This window comes from Bison bison, unplaced genomic scaffold, assembly GCF_000754665.1.
Source record: "Bison bison bison isolate TAMUID 2011002044 unplaced genomic scaffold, Bison_UMD1.0 scf7180017864508, whole genome shotgun sequence".
NCBI lineage: Eukaryota > Metazoa > Chordata > Mammalia > Artiodactyla > Bovidae > Bison > Bison bison.
In genome coordinates, this window is record NW_011495064.1 from 10,981,575 (window position 1) to 10,991,043 (window position 9,469).

Here is a 9,469-nt window from a genome sequence, read left to right on the forward strand (position 1 = left end):
CGTCTAAAAGCTGTTTCTGCCTTCTCTCCCGTGTCTTCATGCCCTCCACAGTTGCTCAGCTCTCTGTACTCCTGAGTCTGTGTTCTCCATCCTCTGCTCTGAGCCCCACGTCTCTGGTGCTTCTTCCCACAGGCAGAGCTAATCCGGAAGCAGGCCCAGGAAAAGTTTGAACTAAGTGAGAGCTGTTCAGAGCGGCCAGGACTTCGCGGCGCTGCAGGGGAGCAGCTCAGCTTTGCTGCTGGGCTGGTGTATTCACTGAGTTTGCTGCAGGCCACACTTCATCGTTACGAGCAGTAAGTGATCCCTGACCTCCATGGCAGGGCCGTGGGTCCTAGATAGGCTGGAACTGAGGTTGCCTTGTAGACTCTGGCCTCACAGGGCCCTTCTCTGGTCTCCAGTGCCCTCTCTCAGTGCAGTGTGGACGTGTATAAGAAGGTGGGCAGCCTCTACCCTGAAATGAGTGCCCACGAACGCTCCTTGGACTTCCTCATTGAGCTGCTGCACAAGGACCAGCTGGATGAGACTGTCAACGTAGAGCCTCTCACCAAGGCCATCAAGTACTACCAGGTCTGGGGCGAGAATTGAGGCTTAGCACAGGAGGAGCGAGGGTTTCTTCTGGGGATGTTTCCAGTGTAGCCAGGGTTGTATGTCCCAGGCTGAAGGCGTGAAACTCTTAGATGAACTCACCTTAGGATCCAGTTCCTTGAGGGTTTTGGATTCTTTCATACCTCTGGAGTCCCTTGATCACTGGGGCTCAAACTCCAGTTTGGGAAGCATGCTTCGTTCTTCCAAGGCCTAAAGACTGTTCATTTGCCATCCCTCCTCAGCATCTATACAGCATCCACCTTGCTGAACAACCTGAGGACAGTACCATGCAGCTGGCTGACCACATTAAGGTGAGGTGTTTGGGCCAATGGTTGAGCCCCTTGTAGAGATTGGAAATGAAAGACATCAGATCACACCCACAAAGGGTGTCACATAAGGAACAGGGTCACTAAGGCCAGGTCAGGGAAGCCAGAGAGCTCACTGATGGATGGGGTCAGCCAAGGAGGGAGACTTCTTTAGAGACGTTAATGGGGCAGAAGGGCCCCGTTGGAGGCTGACAGCCACCTGCTTCTGTCTTCACAGTTTACCCAGAGTGCCCTGGACTGCATGAGTGTGGAGGTGGGACGGCTACGGGCCTTCTTGCAGGTGAGAGCGCAACCAGATCTGTTGGAGTTCCTCTTCCTTCAGAGTCCCCACCTTCTTGCCCCCAGCCCTAATTCTGACTTGGCTTCCCGTCTGTCTCCTGTTCTGAGTAGGGTGGGCAGGAGGCTTCAGATATTGCCCTCCTGCTACGGGACCTGGAAACTTCGTGCAGTGATACCCGCCAGTTCTGCAAGAAGATCCGGCGGCGGATGCCAGGGACGGATGCGCCTGGGATCCCGGCTGCACTGGCTTTTGGACCACAGGTTTAGGGCTGTGAAGGGGGACGGGAAGGAAACTGTGAGCAGAACCAGGAGGGGCGCAGCATGTTGCGATCTAGATCTGGTCGGGGGACAGGAATGGTTCTGAGGTAGCTGGGCGCTGTGGCGTTGAGCCCAGAGTGGGCTCCTGACTCTGGCCCATTGCACAGGTATCTGACACACTCCTCGACTGCAGAAAACACTTGACGTGGGTGGTGGCGGTGCTGCAGGAGGTGGCAGCAGCTGCTGCCCAGCTCATTGCCCCACTGGCAGAGAACGAGGGACTGCCTGTGGCTGCCCTGGAGGAGCTGGCTTTCAAAGCAAGCGAGCAGGTGAGCTGGCTTGGCTGGGCAGAAGGTGGTGATGGGAGAGTCAGGTGGCCAGTGTGGGGTTTTCACTACTGCTGTTGACACCTGCAGATCTACGGGACCCCCTCCAGCAACCCCTATGAGTGTCTGCGCCAGTCATGCAGCCTCCTCATCAGCACTATGAACAAGTTGGCCACAGCCATGCAGGAGGGAGAGTACGATGCCGAGCGGCCCCCTAGCAAGGTGGGTCGTTCCTTGGAGGGAACTGCAGGAGCCAGGAGGAGCAGGACTTGGGAGCTGCTGCTCACTGTGGGAGGGCTGGGAGGCAGGAATTTGGGGAGCACCTTCCTCTTGCTTAAAAGGCAAGGAGGAAGATTTTCTGTTTGACTGGATCCCTCTGAAAGGAGAGCCTTGATAACCCTGCCCTCTGCCCCTCACTCTGCCCCTTAGCCTCCCCCAGTTGAGCTGCGGGCTGCGGCTCTTCGTGCAGAGATCACGGATGCTGAAGGCCTGGGTTTGAAGCTTGAGGATCGAGAGACAGTTATTAAAGAGCTGAAGAAGTCACTGAAGATCAAGGTGAGAATAGGGGAGGCTCAGGATCTGAAAGGCCAGGAAATAGCAGGGGCACAGGGAGGCAGTGAGTGTTGATTGTGACTGAGAGGGGTTGAGGACTGAGGGGAAGCAGTGGCACCTGTGATCAGTGGGCGTTCTTGTGGGAGCTTGCTATCTCATGGTCTGTCCCAGGTCTTGGGTTAGGGGCGGTCATGGGAAGTGTAAGACTGGACACGCTCCATCCTCGTCCAGGGGGAAGAGCTCAGTGAGGCCAATGTGCGGCTGAGCCTCCTGGAGAAGAAGCTGGACAGTGCTGCCAAGGATGCAGATGAGCGCATTGAGAAAGTCCAGACTCGGCTGGAGGAGACCCAAACGCTGCTGCGGAAGAAGGAGAAGTCAGGCACCTCCCCGGCCCCTGTTCACTCCACACTCCCTCCTGCGAGCAGCTCCCTGCCTCCTAACCCAGGCCCTCTGGGAGTGAGCCTCCCCAGGGGGACAGAGGCCATCTCCTTCCCAGCTGACAGCACCACTGTCTCACCCCAATCTGAGCCTCTTCTGCCCCTGGCTCCTGGCCAGCAGGGCTGCCCTCAGAACCTGTCGGGACAGAGAAAGGGGGGGCGGGGCCGTTGGGGAGGGGACACTGCCCAAGCCCAGGTTCTCTTTCACAGAGAGTTTGAGGAGACCATGGATGCACTTCAGGCTGACATCGACCAGCTGGAGGCAGAGAAGGCAGAGTTAAAGCAGCGATTGAACAGCCAGTCCAAGCGCACGATTGAGGGGCTCCGGGGGCCCCCTCCCTCGGGTATTGCCACCCTGGTCTCTGGCATTGCTGGGGGTGAGTGCCATGGAGCAGGCAGCATCAGCCCAGAGGAGATTGAATGTCCCCACTCCTGTCCTTGGTCTCCGTTTGACTTTTCTCCCCCGCGCCCCACCGCCCACAGCTGGATGTTCAGCCAGGAACATGCTTGCCCGGTTTCACTCTGTAGCAACTTTCACCAAGTTTTTAGTTCTTCTGAAGATGTGTGCAGAGTTCCTTTGGCCAAGGTGGGGCAGTGGGGCCTCACCAAGATGTCAGTGAAACTCAGAATTCCAGTAGCTCTCCCTCCTGGGTCTGCCGTCTGGCCTTTCTGTCCCCACCCTGTATTCCAGGAGGTCATCAGCCTGCAGCAGACCAGGGCATCTGCTGTGGGATCCAGTGGTGCCTGGTGCTCTGCGGGGGCACTGCATTTCTCCAGCGTTCACGTCACTTCACCCTATAGTGTGGTCCTCTCTTCCAGTGCTGAATTCTCCCAGTTCCACTTGGGGCTTATGTTCTGACCTTTGCCTGCTCTCATAGTGTGGTCAGGGCTCCTTACCTGGAGTTTTTCTGGCTTTCAGGCCTCGTCTCCCCAGTTTCCTGACAAGGAGGTGGCCACTGCTATCTTGATTCTCATCTACCATGTAGTATGTTTTTTTGTTCACTCTCTAGTTTCTTACTTCCCTTTCTCACCTCCAGAAGACAAACTCCTTGAAGTGGAATTAAACCTGCAGGATCTCTAGAACTCCCCTCTGTGCTTGTCTTGTCAGTTGGCCTCACCTAGGGTCTTGTCCTCGTCAAAGCCCCCATCACTGGTGCTGCTTGACTCTGGAAGGTGACCAAGTATCTTCTTGTCTTTAGACTCCTGTGAGTCAGATGCTTCCGTGTTCCTTGGGAGGGGACAGAATTACCATATTGTGTTGTTTTAGCATAGGCTTTTTTTTTTTTTTTTTCTTTTTTCAGTTGCACTGGGTCTTGTGCAGGGACAGGCTCCTCTAGTTGCGATGTGTAGGTTCAGTAGCCTTGCAGCATGCGGGATCTCTGTTTTTTGACAAGGAATTAAACATGCGTTTCCTGCATTGGAAGGCGGATTCTCAACCACTGGACCACCAAGGGCATCCTAGCATAGGCTCTTTAAACACATACTGGTTCTTTTTTTTTAAATAATTTTACTGACTTAATTTTCAGCTGTGCTGGGTCTTCGTCGCTGCACAGACTCTCTCTAGTGAGCGGGAGCTTCTTTGCGTCACAGTGCACAGGCTTCTCACTGCAGTGGCTTCTGTTGTGCAGCCTGGGCTCTAGGGCACAAGGGCTTCAGTGGTTGCAACACATGGGCTCAGTAGTTGCATTTCGCAGGCTCCAGAGCACAGACCAGTTGTTGCGGCTCACAGGCTTGGCTGCTCTGCAGCACGTGGGATCTTCCCGGACCAGGGATCAAACCCGTGTCTCCTGCATTGGCAGGTGGATTCTTTGTCACTGAGCCACCAGGGAAGCCCCAAAGACCGGTTTTTAATTTCTGGAACTTTGCCCCAAAAAAGGGTGACTTTTGTCTTAGCGCAATGGGGAACCTGAAGAAATGGGTACGTGTCTTCATGCTCAGTTAAGTTCTGCCGGTGGGGAGGACTAAGGGTGCAGACGTGTCAGGGTCTCAGGAGCGGTCCGTCTGCCCTTCTGGGAGATGGAATGTAGGACGGGGAGGCAGGAACAGCCTCGTGCCTCAAGTGTTTGCTCCAACGCACACTGCCGCTGCCATCTTCCTCACGTGTTGCAGCTTGTATCGTGGCCTGACTGCCCTTTTCTATCTTTCTTTCACACGTATTTCCTCTTTCCCCGATCGCAAAGACAGGATTTTGTTAGAGAAGGTATGGTGATGAGGAAAAATGTCTTCCTGCGTGACCAGGATTCTTCTGGTGTGTCCCCCTCACCACCATACCATCTAATTCCTCTCTCCTCTTTTCCTGCTCCCCCATGGGCTGTCCTGAGCGCAGAAGAACAACAGCGAGGTAGAGAGCCAACCTGCTGGGGGGGTTAACAGGGTTGGTGGGAATTGGGGCTGGGGGAGCAGGGCGAGACCGCCCCCTTGGGAGCAATCAAGACTGGAGGTAGCAGCGGATAAGGAAGGGGGACGGGTAGGAATGGAACCCACCTTCAACCCTTCCCACCTGGGGCTCATGACATTTGTTGTGGTCCCCGTAGGAGGTGCCCCTGGACAGGCTCCGGGGTCTGTGCCAGGCCCCGGGCTGGTGAAGGACTCACCACTGCTGCTTCAGCAGATCTCTGCCATGAGGCTGCACATCTCCCAGCTCCAGCACGAGAACAGCACCCTCAAGGTGAGGAGGTCACAGAGAGGGTACCTCGCCGCTGATAGACGGTAGGGCTGTCCGGCACTTCTTACCACCACTCTTCTTCCCACTTCGCTCGCAGGGAGCCCAGATGAAGGCATCCTTAGCAGCCCTGCCCCCTCTGCACGTGGCCAAACTCTCTCTCCCGCCCCACGAGGGCCCTGGCAGCGAGCTTGCTGCTGGAGCGCTGTATCGTAAGACCAACCAGCTGCTGGAGACGTTGAATCAGTTGAGCGCATGCACGCACGTAGTGGACATCACTCGCTCCAACCCTGGTACGGACCTACCCACTCCTGAGATGAAAACCACAGCCCCTCCCCTTGCCTCAGGGATGCAGTCCCTGCCTAGGCACTTCCCACACCAGAGAGGCTCTTCCTAGCCCTGTTCTTTGGTCTCAGTGTTCAGTTTGCTTGAGGCAGGAAGCTGGACTGGATGAAGGGTCACTAGTCAAGCTGCCTGCCTGCGCCTTGGCAGGCCTCACTAGTCTTCTCTCCCCACAGCTGCCAAGAGCCCGTCGGCCCAGCTCCTGGAGCAGGTGGCTCAGCTCAAGTCCCTAAGTGACACCATTGAGAAGCTCAAGGTTAGTTTAGACCTGCTTTTCCTCATCCAGGAGTGCGCACTTCAGAGCATTCTGTGCTGGAGGCCCTAGCATGGCCATTTCCACCAGGACCCCCAGGGTTGCTAGGGGTCCAGCCCTGAACTAGGTGACACGTTGCAAAGGAGGTGGGAGGGAAGACAGGGTTCCTAACTTGGGAGCTCACTCCCAAACAGATTCCCTCAATAGAAAAGAGATTCCTACCACAAATTGGGGTGAGCTAGCATCATCTTCAGTGTAGCGCAGCTCTCTGTCAGAGCTGAGATCACCGCAGAGTAGAATGGTTGAGAATGGCTTCCCAGAAGTTACAGAATCTGAGATGAACCCTGAAGGTTAAGTATCTATAAAGTAAGGATGTTGGGTAGGGATGGGATTGGAGTTGAGAGCAAAGGTATGGTGATAAAAGAGAACTGGGTCCCTGTCCTTGGTATTAGTATTCCTGGGAAGCCAGGGAGATACTGGGCTAACCTGTGGAGGGTCCCCTAAATGACTCCTGTCCCCCTATCTGCCAGGATGAGGTCCTTAAGGAGACTGTATCTCAGCGCCCTGGAGCCACGGTCCCCACTGACTTTGCCACCTTCCCTTCATCAGCCTTCCTCAGGGTAAGAGGGAGCATGGGGTGGGGGGTGGTGGGCAGTGAAGGCTCAGATGAGGCCTTGCCCTCTCCTCCAGAATTTGAAGAGGCTTCTGGGGGTCTCAGGTCCAACGACCTTGAGTCATCTGGCCAAGTCTTAACTTGCAAGTCACTTAACAGTGCTTGCAGTGCTTTCCGAAATTCCAATATTTTAGCAGTTAAACATCGTCTGTGATTCTGACACCAGGAGAGACTCAAAACTCCCTTGTCAGGCTGTGTGCCTCAATTCTGATTTGGAAAGTGTGGTCATTGTCGTCTAGGAGCCTCAAAGCCCCCGTCTCCCAGGGTCTCGGTGCTCTGGGACCTTGTCAGTGGCACACAGCTCAGGTGAGCCCCTGACCTGGCGGCCTCTGTCCCTTCCCGATTCCCAGGCCAAGGAAGAGCAGCAGGACGACACTGTGTACATGGGCAAAGTGACCTTCTCGTGCGCGGCTGGCCTCGGGCAGCGACACCGGCTGGTGCTCACCCAGGAGCAGCTGCACCAGCTCCACGACCGCCTCATCTCCTAAATGCTTCTTCCCTCACTGCCCGCTCCTGCCCGCAGCCCTCCTGGAGCTGCTCCTCCTGATGCCTAGCCACTGGGCAGCCCCCCGGGAGAACTGCGTGTGTAAGCTGTTCCTGCCCCACTCGGCTCCACGCCCACCTTCAGCGCCCTGCCCTGGCCCCTTGACCTGGGTTCCCCTGTTTCCCTTCCCTGGCCTCTGCCAGAGTTCGCTGTTCATTTGCTCCCTTCTTCCTGAGGAGCTTCAGGGGCTCTAGCGGGTAGGTAGGTTGAGAGCCCACAACCAAAGGTTGAATGAGGTCTCTCCAACTGAGGACTTCACTCCTTGATTAAAGCCACTTCTGCTTCAGTGTTGTCTGTGTGATGTTGGGAATGGGAATTGGGCCACTTGACTCAGCAGGAGTGGAGGAGAAGGGATGCTGAGAAGGCTCTGGCTGTGCCAAATTTGAAGATCTCCCTCTTTCGTGACCAGTGGAATGCTCTTTCCCTCAAATTTGTGTGCAGTTAAGTTTCTCTGAGCAGGGGGAAAGGGCTCAACCAAGGGCTTGGCTCCTGAGTTCATTTAATGGAGTTAGGAGGGTGGGGAGTGTTGTCATCTCTGAAGCCCTGCCTCTGTTCTCTGGATCTTTCACTGCTCTTCAGGCCAGCAGTGTTTGGAGCTTGGCTAATGGTATGATTGCCACTCCAGCCAACTTTCTGAGGCGCTGGCAGTCTCCCTGTAAGATCTGAGGCCTCTCAGAGGGAATATTTACTAAGCAACGGAAGACCAAAGTCATAGACTGGTAAGAAAGGATAGACATTACTAAAGCTGCTCCCAAGGCCCACTACAAATTAAGATCACCTGGGGAGTTCCTTTGAAAAAGTTCACACATTTCTGGGCTTTGGCTTAGGTGGTGCTAGTGGTAAAGAACCCACATGCCAATGCAGGAGATGTAAGAGACATGGGTTCGATCCCTGTGTCAGGAAGATGCCCTGGAGGAGGGCATGGCTCCCCACTCCAGTGTTCTTGCCTGGAGAATCCCCATGGACAGAGGAGCCTGGCAGGCTACAGTCCGTAGGGTTTTACAGAGTCGGACTGAAGAGACTTAGCACACATGGGCTCTGGCTCAGATTTGGGGCCCATTAGGCCAGTGAGCAGTGCCTCGGCGTTTTAGAGCCTAGCCCCAGTTTAGCTCAGTTTCTTGATACTCTTTTTTTTTTTGGCTGTGCTGCACACCTGCACTCCCTGTAGTGGGAGCACAGCCCCCTAGCTGTTGGACTGCCAGGGAATTCCCTCCCACTCTATTCCCTCCTTGGAGACATCCTGCCCAGGCTGCCGGAGGTCTCTGATCCAGATGGATGGAGCCGCCCTTGGTGCTCAGGAGCAGCTCCAGCTGTGTCACATCCTCTGCCTTGTGGGAAAGGATCAGACGGGACGGGGGTGCTCCAGGTGGGCAGGTCCCCAGGGGCGCACCCTCTGGGAAGGTCAGTGGAATACGGTGTTTGATGCCTGCTCTGTACCTTAGTTTCTTTAAACTGGGTTCAAGAGAAAGTGATTTGTGTGACTTTCCTCAGTACTGTCAACGATTACACATAGCTGATACCATTCGAGATGCATCGAGTATAATTCTTTATATACGAGGGATACCTTAGGGTTTTTTAATTCTTCTAGAAGTGGTTGAAAAGGGTGGCTTTGTGTTTTGGTACCACGGAGTTTTTACCTCACCTCTTCACACTGAGCTGCTCTAGTGCTGAGGAAATTGCAGACCACACTCTTTTCCCCTGGGATTGGATTGTGTTCCTGTCCTGTCTACCTAATTGGCTGACCTGCCTTCCCCTGGGTGGTTAAGATTCCAAGGGCCAAGACTAGGCAACTCCTGGGGGCACAAGAAGAGGGCAGGTCTTTTTCATTCTGTCCTTTTTCCTTGGAGGCGGTTTCTCACCGTCACTGCTCTCAGAATGCCACACATTCATTCGGTCGCCTGTGTGTACCTGTCCAAAATGGAAATCATCTCCGTGTCCTGTGTACAACAAGGCACACACCAGGGTGTCTGAGGTCTTTTCCACCCTCCTGAGCTAATTTAGTTACTCGGTTCAGTCTTTCCTTCATCACTGTCTCTCAAATCTGTTCACTTTTCCCCAGCCCCTTTACAGCTAACTGGGTGTGTAAGTTCTTGCTCCGGGTATTTCAGCAGTCTTGAAAATGGTTTTCCCACCTCCACTGCCTTCTCATAGGTGCCCGAGGGACACCTGTCCAAAATACACCCTGGGCCATGTCATTCTCTGTTTAAATCCTGAAATGGTTCCTCCAAGTGT

The 9,469-nt window shown here is 54.7% G+C and overlaps 1 protein-coding gene across 6 annotated transcripts in view; it reads left to right on the forward strand.

The window, feature by feature from the left end:
• Positions 1–7,523, forward strand: part of DCTN1 (dynactin 1) — a 29,823-nt gene extending 22,300 nt beyond the window's left edge. For 3 of the 6 annotated variants that reach the window (XM_010829729.1, XM_010829731.1, XM_010829733.1), the window contains 16 exons: positions 133–293; positions 399–567; positions 828–896; positions 1,129–1,191; positions 1,302–1,451; positions 1,616–1,777; positions 1,865–1,996; positions 2,204–2,329; positions 2,558–2,700; positions 2,974–3,140; positions 5,090–5,104; positions 5,298–5,431; positions 5,526–5,718; positions 5,944–6,023; positions 6,551–6,640; positions 7,044–7,523. In XM_010829729.1, coding sequence (XP_010828031.1) covers positions 133–293; positions 399–567; positions 828–896; positions 1,129–1,191; positions 1,302–1,451; positions 1,616–1,777; positions 1,865–1,996; positions 2,204–2,329; positions 2,558–2,700; positions 2,974–3,140; positions 5,090–5,104; positions 5,298–5,431; positions 5,526–5,718; positions 5,944–6,023; positions 6,551–6,640; positions 7,044–7,181 — 1,992 coding nt within the window. In that variant the 3' untranslated portion in view covers positions 7,182–7,523. The remainder of the gene's footprint in view (positions 1–132; positions 294–398; positions 568–827; positions 897–1,128; positions 1,192–1,301; positions 1,452–1,615; positions 1,778–1,864; positions 1,997–2,203; positions 2,330–2,557; positions 2,701–2,973; positions 3,141–5,089; positions 5,105–5,297; positions 5,432–5,525; positions 5,719–5,943; positions 6,024–6,550; positions 6,641–7,043) is intronic. The other 3 variants (XM_010829730.1, XM_010829732.1, XM_010829734.1) reach the window with 1 other exon arrangement.
• Positions 7,524–9,469: the final 1,946 nt, after the last annotated feature.